General features: G+C 43.7%; 1 protein-coding gene across 2 annotated transcripts in view; it reads right to left on the bottom strand.

Moving 5' to 3' along the window:
* TSC1 (TSC complex subunit 1) overlaps positions 1-26,553 on the bottom strand; it is a 127,290-nt gene that overhangs the window by 65,962 nt on the left and 34,775 nt on the right. For both annotated transcript variants that reach the window (XM_077477611.1, XM_077477620.1), the window contains 7 exons: positions 20,412-20,564; positions 15,939-16,083; positions 14,928-15,082; positions 14,518-14,591; positions 10,481-10,638; positions 10,034-10,131; positions 6,899-7,022 (listed from right to left, as the gene is read on the bottom strand). In XM_077477611.1, the coding sequence (XP_077333737.1) occupies positions 6,899-7,022; positions 10,034-10,131; positions 10,481-10,638; positions 14,518-14,591; positions 14,928-15,082; positions 15,939-16,083; positions 20,412-20,564 (907 nt within the window). The remainder of the gene's footprint in view (positions 1-6,898; positions 7,023-10,033; positions 10,132-10,480; positions 10,639-14,517; positions 14,592-14,927; positions 15,083-15,938; positions 16,084-20,411; positions 20,565-26,553) is intronic.

Below are 26,553 nucleotides of genomic sequence, written 5' to 3'. Positions count from 1 at the left end.
GGCAGAAATCAGCCGGTACTGCTCCCATGGAGCCACCAAGGTGTCTGACGCATCCGCCCAGGGATCTCTTGTCCTGGACACGAACCTCCGCACCTTTTGATTGAGCCAAGAGGCCAGGAGATCCACATCTGGTGTGCCCCACCGCAGGCAAAGAGCCTGAACACCTCCTGATGCAGTGACCACTCCCCTGGGTCCAGCATCTGGCTACTTACATAGTCTGCCTGCCAGTTTTCTCCTCCCGGGATGTATATGGCCGTCAGGGCCAGTATATGCCGCTCTTCCCACCAAAGGATGTAAGCAACCTCCTGTGCTGCAGCCGAGCTTCTTGTTCCTCCTTAATGGTTGACATATGCCACCACGTGGCGTTGTCTGACTGGATCCTGTTCGGACACCATCGTAGTCTCATCGACCATGTGGAGAGGCATAGCCTGAACGCTTGAAGTTCAAGCGCGTTGATTGGCAACTTGGATTCCTCCCTCAACCAGGAGGCCCTGGGTCAATTGTACTCCCAAGTATTCCATCCCAGCCAGTCAGGCTGGCATCCGTTGTGATCACTGTCTAATGAAGAGGTATGAACAATTTCCTGGATGGAAGGGCCGGAGATCTCAGCCACCAGAGAAGAGAGTCCCTGACTAATTGGCTCAGCTGAATCTGCCAATCCAGGGATAAGGGAGATTTGTCCCATTTTGCCAAATATCTCCTTCTGCAAGAATCTGGTGTGAAATTTGGGGTACGGTACCACCGCGAAGGAGGCCACTATGAGGCCCAGGATTTGCATGCAGCAGCGCAGTGACGACCACCTGCTGTTCATCAACAGCTTCACTGCAGCTCTGAGAGTCTGCAGTTTGTCTGAAGGGAGAAACACTCGCTTCCACGGAGTCCAGCAGTAAGCCTAGGTACTCCAGGCGTTGAGTCGGCACAAGAACCAACTTTTTGATGTTCAACACTCACCCAAATTCCTGCAGGGTTTGCATGGTTAATCGCCACATCCTCCCTTAATTCTGAAGCAGAAGCTGCTCTCAGGAGGAGATAGTCTAAGTAACCCACGATTGTGATCTCACGTTGTCGCAACAATGCCAAAACTGGAGCCAATACCTTGGTAAAGACTTGAGGTGCTGAAGCCAAGCCAAAAAGGGAGAGCCACAAACTGGTAGTGGTCTTCCCCTACTACAAATCGCAGAAACTTCTGATGCCTGAGGCATATGAGTATATGCAAGTACGCGTCCTGAATGTTCAAAGATGCCAGGGCATCCCTCCGGAGTGCAGCAACTACAGAGCGTATAAATTCAATATAATAGTGTAGCGCTAGAAATTTAAAACAAAGTGACTTTATCTGCCACCTATCAATGCTCTCTAGTGTTCCTCATAGTATTACATAAATACCAGGGATGAAGATGGTATTACATTCATGTGAAAATAACAAATCAGTGCATACACAAAAGTGTGTGAACAAAATTAAAATGATACAAAAAGTCCAAGAATCTACAGAGTCTGTTATATAAGATGATCCAATCCCACGTGTATGGTAAAAATCACCGTTCACTTTCTTTGGATGTAAGAGACATGTAGACACCATGTGACAATCCCACCACCAGTCACGATGCAGTCTTACCAGATATATTGGATCCAAACTAATATATATTCGAAGGATCACAAAGGCTTGCGCAATTTACGCAGATTTTCAAGGATAAACTTTCCAGAGAAATTTCAAACACAACCGTTCCATTCATGTACTAAGCAATAGGTTGTCTCCAGCTATACAATCCAGCTCAAATTGTTGGATACATGCAAAAAGGAAATAGGGCCAAATAGCGCAATTCCATTTAAAAAAAACATTAAATTAAAAAAAAGGTAATAAACTCACATTTGTACAGTGAATCAATCGCTTTTTAAATAAAATTTGGCGTTTCGTCCTCGTAGAAGTCATCTGGGGCAACTACAGAGCGAACTGATTCCATTCTGAACCTCTGTACTTTCACAAAGCAATTGAGGGCTTTTAGGTCCAAGATTGGATGTACCCTTTCCTTTATGGGGACTACAGATTGGAATAGAATCCCTGAAACCTTTCCGTTTCTGGAACAGGCACGATCACCACGCGGCTGAGCAGGTCCCTTACTGCCCCAAACAGGGCCTCACGGGGACCCGGGAGTAAGGGTATGCTGGAGGGGAAAAAATCTGTTTGGTGGCCAAAAGAGGAACTCTATCTTGTAACCCGATGAAATAAGTTCACAGTCCCATTGGTCGAACAGCAGAGAAGCCCACCAGGCTGCAAACTTCCGAAGGTGAGTGACGGGCGAAGGCAAACCTTAACGCTGTAGCACTTTTGCTCGCTGGCTTGCGAGTCCAGGGATGCTTCTGTTCCTCAGTAGGTGCCCTGTCGGACTGGGAGCGTTTTGCTGAAATCCCAGGCAGACAAAAAAGCCTTTTGAGTGGAAAATGAAGGCCCTTGCCTGCGGCGTAGCTCCTTACTCTTCCTGGACTGTGAGAGCAAAGTGCTCTTCCCACCTGTGACATTCTTAATGTCATCCAGAGAGGCTCCAAATAGCCACTCACCAAGGAAGGGAAAATCTGTCAAGGCTTTTTTTTTTTTTTATTTTTTTTTTAGATGCCTGGCTCACAGACCAGCATTTCAGCCAAATCAGGCGCCGCAGCACCACTGCTGAAACTGATGCTCTGGAGAGCAAGGGAAGCGTATCCAGGGCTGCGTCACAAACGTACTTAAGGCCGTGCACCAACTGGTCTGCTAGTTCCATGCAGACGAGAGGTCTGCTGCTTCTCCAATTCATGGTACATGGCGGTCTGTAACACCAATGCTGTGGCCAGTACTGGTCGTATCGCTAACCCCACTACCATAAACATGGACCGGGCCACTGCCTCTGTGTTCCCATCGGTAGAGTCCTTAAATGCAGGAGTCCTTTACCGGGATCGTGGTTAATTTATTTAACCTGGATACTTAGGTGTCCATGCCCGGCTGATTAGAATTTTTTATTTTTATTTTTTGACACCACGCCGGTCCTGAGGAGCTGCGGGCAGGAGTTCTTAGGCGAGGCCGCAGCTTTGGGCCTAGACCACGGTGCCCGGCCTCGCGGACTAGGCCGAAGCCTCGCCTAAAAACTCCTCAGGACCGGCGCGCTGGCAAAAAAAAAAAAAAACAAAAAAAAAAATTGATTTTCTTACATTTTTAAATCAATTTGACCTCTCTTCAAGGATTTAAATCGATTTTTTCCCCAGCCCTACCTTGTATATGAACTTATCGATAGAAGTCAGATATGGAAAAACCTCAGGTTTACGGGCTGGCTTACAGGACTCAAAAGGGACCGCTACCTCAGCAGAGGAGCCTGCTGTATTCTGTATTTTCAGGGTATCACGCACAGCTGTGATAAGTGCTCCAACTAGCACTTTGTCTTGCATGGACTCCAATCGGTCCTGGTCAGCGCCCTCTGACACATCAAAGCAGGGGCCACCAGTCACTGCTGGGCCCGAGTCCGAGTCAGAACTCTCCCCGGAGGACGGGCAGGCGCAGTTCCTTACCACCTTTGCGCCCGCACACCACCTCCACCCTGTCAATGAACGTTTCAAGGACCACCGACAAAGCATCCAAAGGCACTGCACTGTTTGCAGACGAGCTGGTTGCAATTGCAGGGAGGTCTGGGGAAGAACCCAGTTTCTGATGCCATGTTGACCCACCCTGTCTGCCACCCTTGGGGACTTAGGACAAGGTGCTCAGTCCCACCCTCCTAGCTGCTGCAGACTGAGGGGCCCCTACTGCAGGACTCACCACCCCGACCGAGCACTGCGCCGAACATGCTTCTCACAGAGACTCACAGAAAATGGCCGACAAACTGTCCACAGTAAATGTACACAGATAATAGCTTCAGACAGCGCTATGGCGGCAGCACATGCAGAGCCAACAGACACCAGCAGACAGCCCAGGGACACAGACAGCCAAGCGCAGCCCCCAATCAAGGATCAGAGCCCCCCGGAGTACTCCTGGCTCAGGAACACACACACACACACACACACACACACACACACCGCTCAACAGCCCAGTCATACAGCATCCCCCATGAGGGGGGGGGGGGATGACAAACCCCTCCCCCCTAATCGACCTCCCAGGGAATGCCCAGCTGCCCAATCCCGCCAAGTCAGGAAGAGCTATACTTACCATACGGACGAGCTGGAGGCCTCCCATCACAGATCCACACCCAACAGTATGGGGTGGCTGCGGGCAAAGGCACACTGTGACAAAGGCATCTGTAGTCCGGTCATATGTGTGCCCCAAAGCATTGCGCTCACCGGCCGCCCCTGGAGCCTGAGGGGCATGTCGTGGCCGACCCAGCGCCTAGCTAGGGTCTGCACACACTCGATGGCTAGGCTTGGGAGACTACAAGGATCTATATTATCCAGCCTGTCAGCCAGCCGGCTGTTGATAGAAGTTCACAGGATCTTAAAATCCTGCACAAAAGGCAAACATACAGAAAAAATCTCCAGGACTGATGGTCCTGGTAGGGAGCCTAGGTCCTTCTTCACTAAGCAGAAAAAAACTGAGCTGCAGGGAGCAGGCTGAGAGGTTATTACCAGAGGGACCACCCCTGGGGTGGAACTGTACAGTTCTGTGTCACATGTATTGCATGTTTTGCCTAGTCCTCTCCTGAAGGTGTCTTAATAACCCCACGGTCAAGATTACTGGAGCTGTGTCCATCAATGAGCGAAAGAGAAATACGTTTTTTTTCCAGAGGATTTGGCAGACTTGGGAGAGAATGACTAAGTAAGTTGACAGGAAGGTAAGCTTGGAGGGCCTCAATGTTAAAGTCAAGGGAGCTGCTCCTTCACTGGAAATGAGGAGAGAATTTTGCTCCCTGAGGAAGATCACAGTAGCATCTTTGAGGATACTATCAAGAACCAGTCCAAAGTGACATTGGGGGTTACTTACTAAAACTGCTTGGTGCAAAACTTGTGCAGCTCTGCATAGAAATCCGCCAGCTAACAGGTTTTATTGTCAAAGCTTATGTTGACAAGCTAAAGTTAGAAGCTGGTTGGTTGCCATGCAGAGCTGCACCAGCTTCTGAGTAATCCAGTTTTAGTACATCTACCCCATTGTCCCTTGAGTGCCATGAAGATCAAACGGTCCTTGCACAAAGGTTCTGCACTCTAGCAATTTAGCCAAATGACCTATGCATATGAACTAGCAGGAGGCACATGCAAGAGATAAGAGAGCCTTCCAGCAAACTGACATGGCTGCAACGCAACACTACATCTGCTTTACATGTTCAGCAAGCAAGAGCATTCCCAGTGGCATTTAGATCCCGTGAACAGATTACTTTGTCAAACCATGTTTGACTGCTAATAAAGTCACAGCCAGAATTGGGTACAGAAGAGGCTAAAAACCTGGGTACATACCATGAGCCATATCCAATGGATCTAAAAAGGACTCTGAGGAGGGGGGAGAAACTAACAGATGACATGTCAAAACCATCAATAGACTTGATCTAAGCAGCCCCCAACCCGTTAGTGAAGTAGAGCTTGGGGCACCCAGTACAGCAGGACTGTCCAGACAGATGGAAGCAGAAGAGTGTCAGATAGCTGGAGGTGACCAAGAATAGATTGAAGATTGAGGTTCTATGTGGCTCTTTGCAAAGCAGCAGCGGGAGATAATTTGATGCTGTATAAGAGGAAAGATTACAGCATATGCACAACATTCCACTCAGTAGATGACATCAGTGCTGAGTGCCACCACGCTAACCACTTCAAGACTGGCTCCCAATCCTTGAAATAGCCTATTCACAAAGTGAGTCTTCAGTGACAAGTGCAGAGGACAGATCAGCGACTCTGGACATGGACAGCACTCTGCAGTTATCCAGAAAATGGGTCTGGAGATAGCTCTTGATCACATCTTGATGGAAAAAAAAAAAAAAAAAAAAAAAAACGAACAAAAAAGTTGCCAGTAAAATAGGATAGTCTTTACAAATAGTTTAAGAAAAATATGTCCATCTTCCTGGGTGCATCCCTGTTCACCGTTTCAGGTGCGATTTCAGTGCGAATTTTTGGCTGAATTCAGACCTGACCAGAAGACGCATGGGACTCCTATCGATTCACACCGGAGCCGCTCTGGAGATGTGTGAACCGGCTCCAGGGAGCCGGTCACAATCCTCTGCCATGTGAATTGGATGTGGGGAACACTGCATCCAATTCACAATAGAGTGAACCCAAGCGAAGACTTTCTGTGTCTAAACAATGGACGGGCCAAAGCATTTTCACTTATTTTTACTTACCTAGTCTTCTGTAAATGGCTTTTCATGCAGAATTACATATAATCAACCAATGCTGCACTTAGTCACCCAAAAAACGATTAAAAGTGATCTGCAGAGCTGCCTAAACAACACTTAAAAACTTTAAAGCAAATACTTACCGGCTCTGTGAAAATAGTTTTGCACAGAGCATCCTGGATCCTCTTCAACACACCTGGCCCCTCCCCCTCCTGTTGAGGGCTCCCAAAGCAAGCAGCTTGCTACGGGGGCACCAGAGTCCCAGACACACATGAGGCTGCTCGTACAGGAGTTAATCAGTAGGCTTCTATACAACCAGCCTGGCTATGCATGGATGGAAATTTGGCTGAATGCTGCTCAACTTCAATCCATGTACGACCGCCCTTACACAAAAACTCAGAGCCTGCTGAAACAAAAAAATAAAAAATAAAAAAGTTCATTGCTGTTAACCTCTTCAGACTTTGAACATACAAGACATGTCCATGTGTTTAACTGAAAGCACTATGAAGTATTTTTTGATCACTTGATCTTTAAAGAGTAAGAGTTAATGTAAAAATCAGACAGGTTGGCCTATGAATATAGCTTAGCTTCATAAGACACCAGTAAACAAATCATTTTCCTACAAGACCTACCAGGTGTGATCAGTGCTTTGCTGGGAGGACGGGAAGGAGGCAAGGAGAAATCTGGTGCTGGACCAACAGGAGAACTGGGTGGCGTGGTCATTCCGCATAAGGTAGACGGGCTCCAAAAAGAGTCCTGAATTAAAAAAAAAAAAAAAAAGAGAAGATGATGAGGATTACAAAGAAATTCTGTACACCGAGTACCTGTAGGTGACAAAAGCTAAAATCTAATCAGAAAAATAAATAAATAAAAAGTGTTCAATTTCTCTGCATTGTTCATGATCTATATTATATACACTTATTACATTAATTTCCCTTAAATTGTGCTAGTATGTTAGAACCTTCCAATTAAATGTACACATGATTTTTCCAAATATACACTCACTGGCCAATTAGGTGCACCTTTTCAATTGCTTGAAAAACACATATTGCTAACCAGCCAATCACATGGCAGCAACTCAATGCTTTTAGGCATCTAGACGTGGTGAAGACGAATTGCTGAAGTTTAAACTAAGAATCAGAATGGGGAAGAAAGGGATTTAAGTGACTTTAAAACGTGGAATGGTTGTTGCGCCAGACAGACTGGTCTGAGCATTTCAAAAACTGCAGATCTACTGGAATTTTCATGCACAACTATCTCTAGGGTTTACAGAGAATTGTCCGAAAAAGAAAACTTTCAGTGAGCGGCTGTTGTGTGGATGAAAAACGCTTGTTGAGGTTAGAGGGGAATGAGCAGGCTGATCTGAGAGGATAGAAAAGGCAACAGCAACTCACATAACCATTCATTAAAACCAAGGTATGCAGAATACCATTTTTTGAGGCTGGGTTCACACTGGTGCGACATGACACTCTGCGACTTGAAGTCAGGGACGCATCCGACTACAACGAACAGGGATTACCAATACCAGGCAGTGTTTGGTATGAATCTTGAGGGGGAACTCCGTGTCAAAAATTTTAAACAATAAAACAGCATTGGTTCCCTCCTCCAAGAGCATACCAGGTCCTTTGGTCTGATATGGATTTTAAGGGGAGCCCTCTACGCCAAAAAAACTATGGTGGGCGGACCCCCAAAATTCATACCAGACCCTTATCCAAGCACGTAGCCCAGCCGGTCAGGAAAGGGGGTGGGGACGAGCGAGCACTCCCCCCTCCTGAAACGTACCAGGCCGCATGCCCTCAACATGGGGGGGTGGGCTCTTTGGGGCGAGGGCGCCCTGCAGCCCCCCCACCACAAAGCATCTTGTTCCCATGATGAGGACAAGGGCCTCTTCGCGACAACCCTGGCTGTTTGTTGTCGGCCTGCGGAGTGGGAGTCCCCATCCAAAATCCATACCACACGGCATTACATCGGGAAAGAGCATCGTGTCAACATCGGAAGAAGACCGGAGGGAAGAAGACAACGGAGAAGAGTGGGCAAAAGAGCAGAAGAGGCCGCAGAGAGAAGAAGTCGGAAGAGACCCCCAGAGCTGCCTAGTTACTTTAAAAACCTGTCTAGCTTTTTTTTTTATTTATTTTTATTGACATTCCCCCTCCCCCCCCCCCCCCCCCCCCCAAGGTGAGTGGGTAGGGGTACGATGTACCCCATACTCACCTAGGGCTGGGGGGCCAGGATCTAAGGCCCCCTAATTAAAAGGGGGCTCCTGGATTCCAACAAGCCCCCCGCAGACCCCGACAACCAAAGGCCAGGGTTGTTGGGAAGAACCATTGTCCTCATCAACATGGGGACAAGGTGCTTTGGTGTTGGGGAGGGCCCCCAGTGCGCCTCCCTGGCCCAAAGTAACCACCCCCCCACCCCCCATGTTGAGGGCATGCGGCCTGATATACGGTTCGGGGGGGCTCACTCATCCCCACCCCCTTTCCTGGCCGGCCGGGATGCGTGCTCGGATAAGGTTTTGGTATGGATTTTTGGGGGAACCCATGCCAGTTTTTTTATTTAAAATTTGGAATTGAGTTCCCCCTGAAGATCAGAGCACAAGTCGCATTCCAAAGTTGGATCAGGCAAGACAGCGATCCGACTTTAATGATATTCAATGGGCTGATGTAGGATCAAAGTTGGACCAAAGTAGTGCAGGGAGCATTTTCAAAGTCGGACCGACTTGTGTCGGAACAGTTAAGATGGCCCCCATAGGAAACATTGATTTTCACACGTCATGCGACATGAGCTCCCAATGTCGGAGGGTTTGTCACACCAGTGTGAACCCGGCCTGAATGCACAACACATCAAACCTTGCAGCAGATGGCCTACAACAGCAGAAGACCACAAGGGTGCCACTCCTGTCAACTAAGAACAGGAGACCGAGGCTACAGTTCACACAGCCTCACCAAAATTGGACAATAGAAGATGGGAAAAACGTTGCCTGGTCTGATGAGTCTTGATTTCAGTTGTGAAATTCAGATGGTAGTGTCAGAATTTGGCGTAAGCATGGATCCTTCCTGCCTTGTATCAACGGTTCAGGCTGGTGGTGGTGTAATGGTGTGGGGGATATTTTCTTGGAACACTTTGGGCCCCTTAGTACCAGTTAAGCATTGTATACACACACACACACACACACACACACACACACACACACACGTACTCATGTTCTGATGACCCCTTCCAGCAGGATAATGCACCATGTCACAAAGCTCAAATCATCTCACCACTGGCTTCTTGAACATGACAATGAGATTACTGTACTCCAATGGCCTCTAAAGTCACCAGATCTCAATCCAATAGAGCAAATGGTAATATATCAGTGCACATAGATGTGTAAATGTAAAAACTACATTTTTTGGGAGTGTATGCTAGTATACACTTTTTCACCACTTAACCAATACCTCCCTATGCAATAACATTTTTACTTTAACAGGTTCTACTAGACACCTAATGTCATCCCTGCACTCCACTGAAGCCAAGGAGGGCAGATTGTGCTCCACTGGCTACAGCATTCAGTGAAAGTGAACAGCAGATACCTGAAGTGACTAAAACCTTTTCAGTTCCAGGTTCTCACTAGCCAGGGGCCCACAGGATAAACAGGAGTGTGTGAATGTTCCAGTGGCTCCCCTTTCATACAAGTTGGGCAACTAATGCAAGAGACTGCACCGTAAATTAAAATAACCCTTGAAACAACTTTCCAGAAAAGGTGAACAAAAGTGTCACTCACTTACCTGTGTTTCTGGTTGCAGACGAAGTGCTTGGGTGCCAATATAAAGAGGATCCTGTGTGCACAGCCTGGGAGTAGAAAAGGGTGTGGAAGTGCTGCTTCCTAAAACAGTTTAGAAAATAAAAATCTCTTATAGAGAATCTGTAATCTTAATATAGCCTACCACTGATGGACTTGCAAAAAAATAAATAAAATAATATTTGCAAGGTCTGGGGCTGCCATCCATATTCTTGCTTTACCAACAGTCAAACTCAAAAAAGGCAGCATGTATCAAGTGTCCCAATTGCGACATAAACCAACCAGCCATAAAAGTTTATAGTGGAAAAACTGTAAAGTTGGTCTTGAAGTCATAATTTAACAAAAACGCAACCTTTACCATCACATTTTTTAGAGAAAGGGCCACATATTTAATCGTGTGCGTTAATGGTGTTATATACTGCCTTTTACATACCAGAGATATCAGGATAGGGACTGGATGTCACGCCCTGCTGCCTTTGCCGAAGGCGAGTTGAAAGGGGAGAATATCCTTCTTCATAGGAGGCTTCATTGGGGTCCAGAGAGATTTTGGCACATTCAACAACAATGTCATGAGTTTCCAACCTCTTCCATCTAAGACAAGATAGCAGTAGCAGTCAGGAAGAGGTACTATGATTTAATATCCAATTTTATCTCAGAGGCAAGTTAAATTACAGGTAAGCTAAAAAACACATGGACTGTGATGGACAGGCCCAGGTAATTGTTTTATTTTATTTTCGTTTGCCTAGTAAAGAAAAAAAAAATACACACACCTTGGAAAACGTAGCCAAAAAACAATCCAAGGTTAGCATTAATGTGGGCAGATGCAGGAACCCTAAGCAGAGCCGAATGTCTCAGGGTGACAGCTTGACAGGTAACACAATGACCTAATGTGGAAGTGTGCGGTATATACTCTTAATTAAATACATAAATGCATTATGAAGCGTTAGTATATTTTATCCTTAATCAGGGATGCACAAATCATATTACCAGACGCCTGGGACATGCAGTTCTGAGCACCGGGCAGGTGCGTTTTTTTTTTTTTTTTTTATTTAATTTTTTTCATAAATTTTTTTAATTAAAATGTTTAGCCCCGTTACAGACAAGCAGTCCCTTAGGGCTCGGTTCACACGAACCCAATGCGAAAGTCGCGCGACTTTCAGTGCATCTTTGTCCAACTTTGATGTGCCTTTTTACACTATGTGAACACACTTATCCAGTATCAGGGAAACATTGTATTTCACATGTCATCCGACTTGGGATCCCACCAGTCGCATCAGAGTGAACTGAGCCTTAGCCTGGGTTCACATATACATGCTAAAAAGCGCAATGAGATTTTAGGCATGTGTTTGTGAATACCATTCCAGTTTATGCGATTTCGGTACAGGTGTGATTTTGCCAACTCTCTCTCTCCACAACTGCCTCCCACCGACTTCAATGCCATAGAGGAGAGCATGCTGTGTCTGCTCTGCATTAGTAGAGCGGACACACTAACCAGCCATTCCCATACTCAGTGGACAGATTCCCCACGGAGGAGAGAGACTCCAATGGAACCACAATAAGTCTGGTGCTGGGGTACCAGGACACAGGTTCCCTTGATGACCATGTATGGTGCCTTGTGGGAGAGCAAGAAGCAGCTGTGTGGAGCTTCCGCACCAGAAGCAGTGTCGGTAATGAAAAATACCCAGGAAAAAAAAAAAAAAAAAAAGACACAAAAAGAAGTGCTGAATGGGAACTCTTTTAGGAAGAAAGTGGATGATCAATTTTAAAAACTAAGAAAAAATAAATAAATAAATAAAAAAATAAATAAATAAAATAAAAAAACAGTCCCTGATAGTGCCGATGTAGTAAAAGAAAAAAGGATTTTTATTTTTTTTTTAAAACAACGATGTGATCAATCAAATAAAAACCTTCTCAGGCGGATGAAATTGCTAGTCAGCGTGAACACCATCAAGTACCTTAGCAAGCGATGGGCTATGGACCAGCCCTATGGAATGGTGCTGCGGTGATCAAGCGGAGCTCCTCATCTGTGATGAGCAGAAACAAATGTAGGGGGATGGGTGTCAAGCCAGGTAGATGGAGTAAACAGTCAGGCTGGGGGGACACACCGATGAGCAGCGGCTCAGCCGTTTAGAAGAGCTAACCGGCAGCTGTGTGGATAGGTAATGGAAACACCTGAGCTTGACGTCAATCGCTCGGGGAAACACTGATCCAAAACAAAGCTTGGTACATGGAACACAAGCCAGGGGAGGGAGAGTGCAGAGATGGTTGCTGGCGTCCCGACAACACATTTTGGGACGACTTGACAAGGGGCCATGCTCCACGTGATGCCCTACAGTAGATTGCACAATTGCGGCAAAAACGCACTGCATTTAGGTGCCATTGATAACACCTGAACCTGGGTTTTGAGATCGCAGGCAGAAATCGCACTGGTTCTGTCATGATCCCAAAACACCCCGGTGTGAACAGGGCCTAAGGAAGCGGACACCAGGGCTCAATTTGGCTGCTCAGCATACACTTTTACTGAGCACCCAGGTGCTTCCGTGTGCAAGGGTAACCTGAAGGTATAAAAGTCGAAACACCCCCCCACTGGACCCGGCACCTCATTGGTTTGCACAGCAGATGCGCATGATTAAAGCCAGACACTCGCCTTTCCCAACAAGCTCTCCCCTCTCTGCTAGTCCTGGCTGTGGTGCTGCAGACAGGCAGGGAGGGAGGGAGGCAAGGAGGAGATAAACAGTGCAACATTAAAAAAGTAAGTAGCCTAAAGCCACTTTCCTTTTTAAAAGCACATCTGCCGAATAAAAAAATAAAAATGCCGTAATTTTTATTTTATTTTTTATTTCCACACCTGCTAATAATCTTAGATTGTTAAAAACTTCCTAACTGAGGTTTCTGTTGATCAGATGAGTACAACTTGAAATAAATATTCAAGAAATCCTTCTGCCTACGTGGGTCTAGAATATTCTCTCAAGACTTATTGCAGATGTGTCTGGTCCCCAATAGGCAGAGCCTTCCACAAAGCAGAATCAACCCAAAATATTACAGACTTTAAAATGATGATAAACCTGGATTTCAGTTTTTTTAGTGGTTGGTTTGGGCCAAGCACAAAAATAGTTTTAATGCCAGAACAGTCTGTCCATTTGGGCTGCTGTAATAGATTGTAGTGCTATTAGCTGCATAGGAGTAAGCTGTGCTGTTACAGCAGAAGAAAAAAAAAAAATAGCAAAAACACACTTCCTCTCTGCTGCCTGGTAAAGATCATGTCAGTCTTAGTGCATCCCCACCATTTAGGAAAACCTTGTATTTTTATTAATACAAGGCTTCTTTCTCATAATTGACAGGAGGTGGAAGCAATGACATCATCTGCCCACCTCCCATCTTGGCCAGAGGGAACCTTGTATTCATTAATAAAAGGCTTCTCCTAAATGGCAGGGATTCACCAGCACTGGTTCAATCTATACCAAGCAGCAGAGGAAGGGTCTCATATTGTTGCCAGCGCACACACAGCACCCACTTACTGTAGGTAATGTTACTATTGTCTATTACAGCAGCAAGACTGTTCTGGCAAGGAAATAAATTTGTTTGGGCAAGCTTGGCACAAAAAATAAAAATAAACCCAATTTGAACCAGTATTAAACGCAAAAGCAAACATTATATTGCAGCTTACCAATTCTTAGAGGAGGTGGCTGCAATAATTTTCTTTCAGGCTTGCTTTCTTCTATTTTCATTTGGTTAACTAGTAGGCCTGTTATTTTTCTAAAGCAGTGTTTCTCAACTCCAGTCCTCAAGGCGTCCTAACAGGTCATGTTTTCAGGATTTCCCTCAGATGAAACGGCTGTTGTAATTACTAAAACAGTGAAACTGAACAAATCACCTGTGCAAAATAATGGAAAGCCTGAAAACATGACCTGTTGGGGCGCCTTGAGGACTGGAGTTGAGAAACACTGCTCTAAAGGATGAGCTCTGTTCCAGATGTATTGATTTGAAGGGAAGAGACAAACCATTCAATATCGGCAAGTTGCTTAAAATGATCAGCTTTTATGCAAAACCTTTATCCCAAAAAAGGAAACCTGTTTTCCCTGATTCTTAAGAATTAACTGAAGTTTGGCCTCCATTTGTTAATGTGTTTAAAAATTGCTAGTTCATGTAGCACTCCCCTCTCCGCATATGGACAATGCTTCTGTCCAAAAGGTGTCCCCTGTGCTCCTTCATCCAGAGTGGGGGCACTAATACAGGAGGCGTGTTACTGGCCAGAGCACCAGGTGACAACAGAAGGTGAAAAAAAAGCCCAAAATAAAACTAAATGCAGCCCCCACATTGGCTGGAATATTACCCTTCTGTTTTTTGGCTTAATACCACTTTAAAGTGAAGTAAGCCTGGAATTTTACTTTAAGGCAATGCACACTTTTTAGATCGGCTGTCCACAGTTTGAACAATATGAAACATCTACATTAGAAAATTAAAGAATACCTGCCAGGGTCCAATTCATGGTCTTTGGAACCAGTAACCAGTTCAGGGTGAATTCTCACATGCTCCATCATTGGCTGTAAAAAATAAACATTTGATTTATGGAGATCTCTAGAGCCTGAATTTGAAAGTAAATTTATAGCTGAAGTTGGGCGATATGCCAGCTATTCTCTTGGTATCTCAAACAGCGAGATTTTCCCACCAGATTTCCCAGATCCATCCAATTAGAGTTGTTACAAACCGAAATGATGGTCCCATACTAGACCAATAAAATCTCATAAAATTTTGCAATTACATCAGTCATTAACTTTTTTTGAAAGCAGAATGTGAGTGATTGCTATGGACAATGGCACTATTTGAACATTGGTGCTGGTTCTTAAGAGACATACAGCTTTTCCCAAGAATCTTCTTACCTTGACTATTTCCTCAAATGTCTCCAGATTTTCCTTCATGCTGTAATGAGATCGTAGGAAGGACACGAAGTTGCATGGGTACATCCCATAGAGGCGATGAAAGAGGGCATACACACTGGCATGAAGATGGACAAGACAGGTCTCTGCTACATGACCTGCCATAAAAACAGAAAGCACACATGTGCCAGTTACTTTATCTGACCAGTCCTCAGATGCGGTCATAATGGCTTCACACATTAATAAACTGAACATCTTGTACCAGTATCAAGGGCCTTTATAAAAAAAAAAATTATATTATATACCATACATACATACACACACACACACACACACACACACACAAATGTAATTGCTGCCAACACAAATTTTTACCCAGTAGACTCACATCACAGCAGCCTCCAGCATAATCAAATTTTTTGGGGCATACTGTGGTTTTGCTGTGGGGGGTGTCGAAAAATGGATCCACAGTGCACTGGACACAGGCATCTGACACTCGTGGAATTGGTAAAAACTTTAACAGAGGTTGCTGCACTGAACCGAGGGAAGGCATGAGAAAGGGGCTGCCAAAGCAGTGAGAATAGCAGCTCTTTTATTACAGAAGCCTGGCTATGATGGATCTAAGCTTTTGGGTGGAACTTTAGCCATTCTATATAACCCCTGTTAAAAATCTACATTTCTATAAACTCGAACCTCTTCGAAACATGCAGTTACAAAGGCAACAGGACAAAGAAAACACTACACAAGTGATCACACTTTCAACTGAAGTCAGCTGGAACAGAACACAACCTAATTTTTCCAGAGACAATGTCCATGTAGAACGGGGTAATTCCCTCTGTGCCATCCCCTTCCATAAACAAGAATGTTCTACAAATCTATTTAGCAGAGAAGCCTTTGCATAGGTCTACATCACTAAACCCACTGCTCATATAACAGGAGTAGATGCTGACTTTATTCCAAAATAGCTGTCACCACATACAAGGCTCCAGTACAAGAGAAAAGCCCCTCAATCACCTGGGTTTTTCAAGCACCAGCCTGACAGGCGGCCAAAAATGTCAAAGAACTCGTGCAGATACTGTTTCCCCGACTGTGGAATCATTGGCAGCACAGTGATTAACACTAGAACTCCGGTGGTGAGAACCACAACATCTGTGTCTGTCTGTAAAGAAAAACAAGCCGTTTAAAAAGCAAACTTGGGTGTATTGTTAGAAAAACACATACAAGCAAGTTATTACTATAATATTTAAAAAGTGAGTCATTTTTTATATATCACATGCTGCTTACTGATTATTAATTTCATATACATTAAATAAAAAAGTACTAATAGGAAAGACACACTGTGCAAAAATTATAAAAAAGCAACACTTTGTCCCTATTTATCATGAGCTGAAAGCACAGATCTACAACTTTCTATGTACACAAAAGTTCTATTTCTCCCAAATATTGTTCACAAATCTGTCGCAATCTGTGTTAGTGAGCACTTCTTTGCTGAGATAAACCATTCACCTTACAGGTGTGACATATCAAGATGCTGATTAGACAGCATGATTATTGCACAGGGGCGCCTTAGGCGGGCCACAATAAAAAAAATAAAAAAAAAATAAAAGAAGAGGCATATCTCCTTGGCAAAGAGTCGATCAGGTTGTCGATTGTGGAATGTTGGTCCATTCTTCTTCAATGGCTGTGCGAAGTTGCTGGATATTGGCAGGAACTGGAAAACGCTGTCGTATATGTCGATCCAGAACATCCCAAACAAGCTCAATGGGTGACATGTCCAGTGGGTATGCTGGTCATGCAAGAACAGAGGTTTTCAGCTTCCAGGAATTTTGTACAGATCTTTGCAACATGGGGCCATGCATTATGCTGCAACATGAGGTGATAATCGTGGATGAATGGCACAACAATGGGCCTCAGGATCTCATTACAATATCTCTGTGCATTCACAATGCCATCAATAAAAATGCACCTGTGTTCATTGTCTATAGCATAACCCTACCATGGGCCACTCCATCCACAACATTGACATCAAACCGCACACACACACACACACACACACACACACAACGCCATACACGCTGTCTGCCATCTGTCCTGTACAGTGAAAACCAGGATTCATCTGTGAAGAGAACACATGCCAAAAAGGTGCCAGACGCCACTGAATGTGAGCATTTGCCAACTCAAGTCGGTTACGACACCAAACTGCAGTCAGGTCAAAACCCTGATGCGGATGATGAGCATGCAGATGAGCTTCCCTGAGATGGTTTGACAATTGGTGCAGAAATTCTTTGGTTATGCAAACCGATTGTAGCCGCAGCTGTCCGGGTGGCTGGGCTCAGACGATCTTGGAGGTGAATACGCTGGATATGAAGGTTCTGGGTTGGTTTGGTTACACGTGGTCTGCGGTTGTGAGGCCAGTTGGATGTACTGCCAAATTCTCTGAAACACCTTTGAAGACGGTTAATGGTAGAGAAAGGAACATTCAATTCAAGGGCAACAGCTCTGATGGACATTCTTGCAGTCAGCATGCCAACTGCACACTACCTCAAAACTTGCGACATCTGTGGCATTGTGCTCTGTGATAAAACTGCACATTTTATTGTGGCCAGCCTGATGCTGGCCATACATTATACAATTTTCTTCTATAGAGTTCCTTTAGATTTACCAAAACCATACAATATGAAGTCAAAACTAAACACTTTCAATTTGTGTGCAATCAGACAGGCCCTTGTACCACACAGTTGAAGGTAAATCTAAAGGAAATTGAATAAGAAAAAATTGTATGGCCAGCTTAAGGCACCCCTGTGCAATAAAGGAGAAGTTCTCACCAGAGATTTAGACAGATTTGTGAATGTTTGGGAGAACTAGGCCTTGTGTGTACATAGAAAAAAAGTCGTAGATCTTTGTGTTGAGCTCATGATAGAGGAAAAACACAAAAATATTGCATTTATGATTTTGCTCAGTGTATATTCACATTGCATCATGTAAGGGCTCAGAATCTGTCCTTATGAGATCAACACTAATTTCAGTTTGAGGTAGAAGCCAATAACCTGCCAGCATGGTGTGATTGGAAACCAAGCTGCCCAACTGAAACCCACTTAAATACAGAGAAACTTTTAAGTAACGTATTTATCGGCGTATAACACGCACGTTTCTCCCCTTAAAATCAGGGGAAAATCATGGGTGCGTGTTATACGGCGATCCCCCGCTGATTTTGAGCAGAGGAGCAAGTGGCGGCGTTATACATACATAGCCGATTGTACTCGGCTAGTCTTGGCTCCGCTCAGTCACGCCCTACGATAGACATAACACAGGGACTGGACAGCAGAGTCTAGGTTAGAGTTCCTCAATGGAGCTGCGCTCGGTGGTACAAGCAGCAGAGGTGGCAAGTATTTACTTTTTTTTTTTAAAACAGGGAGCAGCTATATTATACATTTTTAAAACCGCAAAAAAGGGGCACATTAAATGGTATTTCTATGATTTAATGGAAAAGGACCATAGGATGCAACACATTAGCATCATCCCCAAAGAATAACCGATTCCCAACCTGTTCTATAACCAAGTGAAAAAACAATACAAAAAAATTAAATAAGAATCATTCAGCACTGGAAAATTGACACATGACAATATCAAATGCTCTGACCTTTCTATCCCATTTTTGTGGAGGAAAAAAAAAAAAAATTACACAAAATCCTGTCTCTTTAAAGTGTTATCCCAACACTTCATATTACTGATATGTGCCTGCTGTGCCATGTACTTTATGAGAAGGTATCCTGTTCTTTGTATTGCTTCCTTTGTGTGAAATTCCTGATGTTCCAGCAAGTCCCTCTGCTTTCCCATTAAAAACTGACCACATCATGGTCAATTCTCTAGCTGTGAACTGTGTGCTCTCCTCTAAAGATCCGATTTGTCATGACACTCCCCCATTGCACAGCCATTCACTGTGAAGCCCAGTGTGCTGCTGCTTTTCATCCCATGAGCTATTATAAAGCTGAGAACAGAGGGCATTTAATTTTTTTTTTTTTTTTTTTAAAGAAGAAGTGTATTTATAATAATGTTTTGCATTTCTATTTTAAACTGAATGGGTTGTTTTACAAGGCGATAGTTTACAAATCGCTTTAATTACTTAGTTGTCCTCCCAAAGTTCTCGCCGCCTATAATTAAACAATGCACCGCTGCAAAGAAAGTAATTTTTGTGTGTACTTCAGTCTTTGCACATAAGCAGGAGATAGAAACTTTTAATAGCTATCAATACACATTTTTCAGCAAAAACTGACACACAGAATTTCAAGAAACTTCTCTGTAAATTTGTTACTATTGCTTTTTGGATAGAGTGGCAAGGGATTAGAACCACTGTCAGGTTTTTATTGCTGTCTGTGTTCTTGCCGTTAGTGAGATTTGCTCTCCTCGATTCTCCTGATCACCAGTGTCCCTAGGAATAAAAGCGAGTATATCCAGAATTTTGGGCAGCCACTAGAACAGAAATAGAAGGAAATCTTCCAATGGGGGCTCTTGTTGCAGTAACTGTCTAAGAAAATTTCCCTTGCATTGGAAAGATAGCCCATTGCTTCCTGTGAAGTCTACAGGACAGGAAGTGAAGGAAAATCTCCTTAAAGAGACACAGATGGACAAAAAAGCCATACAGACATACAGAGTAAAACCTTGGTTTGAGAGCGTTTTGTAAAACGAGCAAAATTTTTAAATACATTTTGACTTGATATACAAGTAGCGGCATGTCACAACCGAGTATAAAACAGAGGCACCTCTAAGAAGCAATATGGTTACAGTTAAGGTACAACATTTAGCAAGTCACATGGTTGATTGAAAACAGGCACATGCAAGTATGCAGTCATCTGGGGTAAAGCTGTCCACAGACAGTCCTCCACACCGCCATCAATGTCATCCCTTCCATGCTGCGCTCTATGGGCGCTTCAAGCCTCACTTTCAGATCGCCCTACTGCAGGGTAGACTTCCCGGTCAGGATTTCAGACTGACAGTGGTAAGAGCAGACAGATGGAGGATGGTCTATATGGACAGCTTTACCCCAGGGATGCATGCATACTTACATATGCCCATTTTAATCAACCATGTGACTTTCTAAATGTTATACCTTCATTAAATGTAACCATATTGCTATACTTGGAGGCACCTCTTTTTTATATACTGTGTAGCTCCTGCTGGATTTTGCTTCTATTTCCCTTGTGGAGGCTTCAATTTGTGGATAGACACAACCCATCACATTGCTTTAATCTTTTTATATGGAGTATAAACTGAAGGAGGACTTACAAATGGTTGTGGAATGAATCACCTGAGATTCCATTATTATGGGGAAATTCGCTTTAATAATACAAGTCCTCTGAATTACAAGCATGTTTCCAGAACAAGTTATACTCGCAATCCAAGGTTTTACTGTACTTTAGGTTCCAGACTACGCACTATAGAAGAAAAAAGGTAGGCATGGGAAAGTGAAGAATGGTAGATTAAAAGTACCTTAAGACACTTCAGTAAGGACTGCAGGACGGGTGCTTGTGACAGCTTGTGCTTCCAAGATGGCTGACGACGAATAACGTGGCCTAATAGTGTCAGAGTTGATAAGCGGGTAGCAGCTTTTCCTAAATACTCATTTATCTTGTCCAAAAGGTGCTGTTACAGAATAGAACAGTTATTAGCATCTCAAAATTTACAAAGTTGAAGTACTGCAACTGTAGAAAGTATTCTTATTAGGCATAATGAATGATAAATCACAAAAACAAGGTTTCCTTGACATTTTGAGTAAAAATAGAATTTTTATAACAGCTTACCTGTAAAATCTTTTTCCTGGAGTACATCATAGGACACAGAGCCTTAAGTATTTACTTAGTGGGTTATAGCTACTTTCAGGTGTTGACACTGGCACACCCAATACAGGAAGTGGACTCCCGTATATAACCCCTCCTCCTTCCTTAGTTTTCATAGCCAAGCAATATACTTAAACCCCATAAAAGAAGAGGGACGGGACCTCTGTGTCCTATGATGTACTCCAAGGAAAGGGATTTTACAGGTAAGCTGCTATAAAAATCCTATTTTGTTTATCGCACATCATAGGACTCAGAGCCTTAAGTATTTACTTAGTGGGACATCTCATAGCAATGCTACTTGAGGGGAGGGAGGGCACCCCCAGACCTTGAGGACTTATACTGCTGCCTGCAGCACACTGCTCCTGAAGGCGATATCCTCATTCCTTCTTACCTCCACTTGGTAAAATATTGTGAATGTATGGACCGAAAACCAAGTTGCGGCCTTACAGATCTGAGCCATGGAGGTCTGGTGACACACTGCCCAAGAAGCACTAAATCGCTCTGGTAGAGTGCACCTTAACTTGAAAATGGAGAATCTTTCCCTTTAAATCATAAGTTTGAATTATAACTTGCATAATCCACTTAGCGACAGCGGATTTCGACACTGCCTGTCTTTTTTTTTTTTTTTTTTTTTTTTTTTTTTTTTTTAGGACCCTCTGGCAGAAGAATAAGACTTCAGTCTTACGAATCTGCACAGTTTTCTTTAAATAGATTTTCACTGCTCTCACTAGATCAAGACAATGTAGTGACTTTTCTTCCCTGGAACATTATTTGGGGAAAAACAATGGCAGGACAATATCTTCATTCAGATGAAAGCCTGAAAACACTTTTGGCAAAAAGCCTGGACGAGGGCACAACACCACGCTGTCCTCATGAATAATCAAATATGTCTCTTTACAAGAAAGAGCAGCCAATTCTGAAACCCTCCTTGCTGAGGATATAGCAACCAAAAATATCAGCTTCCTAGTCAGAAGGACTAAGGGAACATGCTGTAACGGTTCAAATGGCGGTTTTTGTAACACTGACAAAACTAAACTCAAGTCCCAAGGGGTTAAAGATGATTTAACTGGCGGATTATCTGCATCACCCCTTGCATAAAACCCCAGACTAAAGAATGCATAGCAAGCGGTCTTTAACCACTTTCAGACCGGACCATTTTGCTGGTAAATGACCAGAGGTCTTTTTACACTTTGGCACTGCGCTGCTTTAACTGGTAATTGCGCGGTCATGCAATGTTGTACCCAAACAAAATTTGCGTCCTTTTCTTCCCACAAATAGAGCTTTCTTTTAAAAGGTATTTGACTGACTCTGCGATTTTTATTTTTTGCGATATAAACGTAAAAAGACCGCAAATTTTGAAAAAAAATGATATTTTCTACTTTTTGTTATTAGAAAAATCCAATAAACTCAATTTTAGTCATACATTTAGGCCAAAATGTATTTAGCCACATGTCTTTGGTAAAAAAAAAAGTCAATAACTGTATATTTATTGGTTTGCGCAAAAGTTGTCACATCTACAAACTAAGGTACATTTTCTGGAATTTACGCAGCTTTTAGTTTATGACTGCCTATCTCATTTCTTGAGGTGCTAAAATGGCAGGGCAGTACAAAACCCCCCCAAATGACCCCATTTTGGAAAGTAGACACCCTAAGGAAATTGATAAGAGGCATGTTGAGCCCATTGAATATTTTATTTTTTTGCCGCAAGCGATTGAATAATGACAAAATTTTTTTTTTTTTTTTTTTTTTTTTTTTACACAAAGTTGTCACTAAATGATATATTGCTCACACATGCCATGGTTATATGTGGAATTGTACCCCAAAATACATTCTGCTGCACATGACCACATGTGGTCGACTTTTTGGAAGCCTAGCCGCGTACGGGGCCCCGAAAGCCAAGCACCGCCTTCAGGATTTCTAAGGGCATACATATGTCATTTTACTCCTCACTACCCATCACAGTTTTGAAGGCCATAAAATGCCAAGATGGCACAAAACCCCCACAAATGACCCCCATTTTAGAAAGTAGACACCCCAAGCTATTTGCTGAGAGGCATGTTGAGTCCATGGAATATTTTATATTTTGCCACAAGTTGCGGGAAAATTACAAACTTTATAAATTTTTCACAAAGTTGTCACTAAATGATATATTGCTCACACATGCTATGGGCATATGTGAAATTACACCCCAAAATAAATTCTGCTGCTTCTCCTGAGTACGGGGACACCACGTGTGTGGGATTTTTTGGGAGCCTAGCCGCGTACGGGGCCCCGAAAACCAAGCACCGCCTTCAGGCTTTCTAAGGGCGTAAATTTTTCATTTCACGCCTCACTACCTATTACAGTTTTGAAGGCCATAAAATGCCAAGATGGCACAAAACCCCCACAAATGACCCCATTTTAGAAAGTAGACACCCCAAGCTATTTGCCGAGAGGTATGGTTAGTATTTTGCAGACCTTCATTTTTGTCACAAAGTTTTGAAAATTTAAAAAAAGAAAAATACATTATTATTTTTTTTCTTCATTTTCAAAAACAAATGAGAGCTGCAAAATACTCACCATGCCTCTCGGCAAATAGCTTGGGGTGTCTACTTTCCAAAATGGGGTCATTTTGGGGGGTTTTGTGCTATTTTGGCATTTTATGGCCTTCAAAACTGCGATAGGTAGTGAGGTGTGAAATCAAAAATTTACACCCTTAGAAATCCTGAAGGCGGTTCTTGGTTTTCGGGGCCCCGTACGCGACTAGGCTTCCAAAAAGTCCCACACATGTGGTATCCCCGTACTCAGGAGAAGCAGCAGAATTTATTTTGGTGTGTCATTTCACATATGCCCCTGGCATGTGTGAGCAATATATCATTTAGTGACAACTTTGTGAAAAAAATTTTTACTTTGAACCCCCAAACATGAGGTGTTTTTTTAAAGCAAAAGCCCTACCGATTAAAATGGTGGGCGTTTCATTTTTTTTTTTTTCACACGGTATTTGCGCAGCGATTTTTCAAACGCATTTTTTGGGGAAAAAAAAAAAAACACACTTTTTTTTATTTTAATGCACTAAAAATCACTATATTGCCCAAATGTTTGATGAAATAAATATGATCTTAGGCCGAGTACATGGATACCAAACATGACATGCTTTAAAATTGCGCAGAAACGGCGACAAACTACGTACATTTTTAAAAGCCTTTAAATGCCTTTACAGGTGACCACTTTCGATTTACAGAGGAGGTCTACTGCTAAAATTAGTACCCTCGATCTGACCTTCGTGGTGATACCTCACATGCATGGTGCAATTGCTGTTTACATATGACACCAGACCAACGCTTGCGTTCCACGTTGCGCCTTAGCAGGGGGGGACAGGGGTGTTTTTTTTTTATTTTTATTTTTTTTATTATTTATTTTGCTTTTTTATTTTATTTTTAAACTGTTCCTTTCATTTATATATATTTTTTTTTATGATTTTTATTGTTATCTCAGGGAATGTAAATATCCCCTATGATTGCAATAGGTAGTGACAGGTACTCTAAAAAAAATTAGGGTCTATCAGACCCTAGATCTCTCCTCTGTCCTCAAAGCATCTGACCACACCAAGATCGGTGTGATAAAATGCTTTCCCAATTTCCCAATGGCACTGTTTACATCCCGCAAAATCTAAGTCATGAAATGCTCGTAGCTTCCGGTGTCTTAGGCCATAGAGATGATTGGAGCCATTCTGGTCTCTGATCAGCTCTATGGTCAGCTGGCGGAACCACCGGCTGCATTCTCAGGTTCCCTGTTGGGACAGGAGAGCCTGAGAAAACCATGGAAGATGGTGCGGGGGGGGGGGGGGGGACATTCCCTCCCACTGCTTGTAAAAGTAGTCTAGAGGCTAATTAGCCGCTAGGATTGCTTTTACATAAAAAAATGGTTGGGCATATATTGTAATTTTTTTTTCATGCAGCCTGTGGGCTGAACGAAAAAAAATATTGATCGGTGGGTATGCCCACCATTAGATACCACCCTTCATCCACCCACTTTTAATGGTGGGCATACATGCACCATTTATATATGCCGAAGCATGGGGGCATCCTCCCGCAAAAGGTAGGAGCAGATCGCTCCTCCACCCCTTATGCCCCCATGCTTCGGCATATATGCTCTTTTTTAACTGTGGTGGTGAAATCACCTCCGACAGCGCTGGAGTCGCAGCTTTACGTATCGTGGGAGCAAACGCTGTTGCTGTCAAGATAAATAAATCCACGCTACAACTGAATGGCGTACCTGAAAACAAAAAATGGTTAACAATAAAACATTGCAGAATAGAATACAGTACAAAGGAGCAGAACAATAGAGAGAGAATAGAGAGAGAGAACAATAAAAACAACAACTATTTTTGGTTTTTTTATATATTTTTTTTGTTTTTTTTGTTTTTTTACTTTTTTTTTTTAAACACTTTTTTATGTAACTTTAACACTTCTGTTGTAACGGTTCCAGCGGTTTGGGTCTCTCAAAATGCGATGGCATCTTGGGAGACCCTGTGAACGTGTGCCTAGCCTGTGCAATGCTGTACCCTACGCTAATACTCAACTAGTGAATGGTAGCGTTCAAAACACTCACCCTGACAAAGACCAGGCCAGCGTGGACAATAAGAACGGGTGTCACGCCTATATCCGCGCTTTCTGCAGACACAACATTTTCTTTGGGGGGCTCGTTGGGTAGGGGTACTCGGGATGACATAAGAATAATGCCTCTCATGCAGCCGGCTTACTGCATCTGGTAGGGGAAGGTGAGGTGGAGCACCGCCTGGATACAGAAGGGCTCTGACGATATCCTCCTGGAATTTGAGGAAGGATCCAGTCCGTCCTGAAGCTTTGTGTAGTACATAAGCATTCAGTATAGCCAATTGGAATAAATAGACACTTTTTTGTACCAGCGTCTGGCCTTACGGGCAACTAGATACGGCGCCAACAACTGGTCATTGAGGTCCACCCCTCCCATGTTAAGGTTATATTTGTGGACACAGAGGGGTTTCTCCACAATACCAGTCGCCGTAGGAATTTGGACCGTCGTGTCTGCATGAAGGGAGGTAAGAACAAAAACATTCTTATTATCCCTCCACTTCATAGCGAGCAAATTATTACTGCGCAAGCAGGCTCTCTCCCCCAGCCTAAGACAGGACTCTACAAGCCGCTGGGGAAAGCCCCGGCGATTAGGTCGCACGGTGCCACATGCTCCAATCTGCTGATCAAACAAGTGACTAAACAGTGGCACGCTTGTGTAATAATTGTCCACGTACAAGTGGTACCCCTTTCCGAATAAGGGTGACACCATGTCCCACACTATCTTGCCAGCGCTTCCTATGTAGTCAGGGCAGTTCTCCGGCTCTACGTGACTATCTTTACCCTCATAAACCATGAAACTACGTGTATAGCCTGTGGCCCTGTCACAGAGCTTATACATCTTGACCCCGTATCTGGAACGCTTGTTGGGGACGTATTGTTTGAATGACAAGCGACCAGAAAACTTAATCAGGGACTCATCAACGCAGACAACTTGATGGGGAGTAAACAAGTCTGCAAAACGTTGGTTGAAGTGGTTTATGAGGGGCCGAATTTTGTAGAGCCGATCGTATTCAGGGTCTCCACGAGGACGACAGAGTTCATTGTCGCTGAAGTGCATGAACCGCAAGATCTGCTCGTATCGTGCCCTGGACATGGAAGCAGAGAACACGCGCATATGGTGAATTGGGTCAGTGGACCAATATGACCGCAACTCACTCTTTTTGGTTATGCCCATGTTGAGGGAGAGGCCCAGAAAGATTT

The sequence above is a fragment of the Lithobates pipiens genome, unplaced genomic scaffold (genome assembly GCF_037356315.1).
Source record: "Lithobates pipiens isolate NorthernLeopardFrog02 unplaced genomic scaffold, aLitPip1_a1.2 Scaffold_1, whole genome shotgun sequence".
NCBI lineage: Eukaryota > Metazoa > Chordata > Amphibia > Anura > Ranidae > Lithobates > Lithobates pipiens.
The sequence above is the reverse complement of the archived record's forward strand: the minus strand, read 5'-3'. Positions and strand labels throughout refer to the sequence as shown.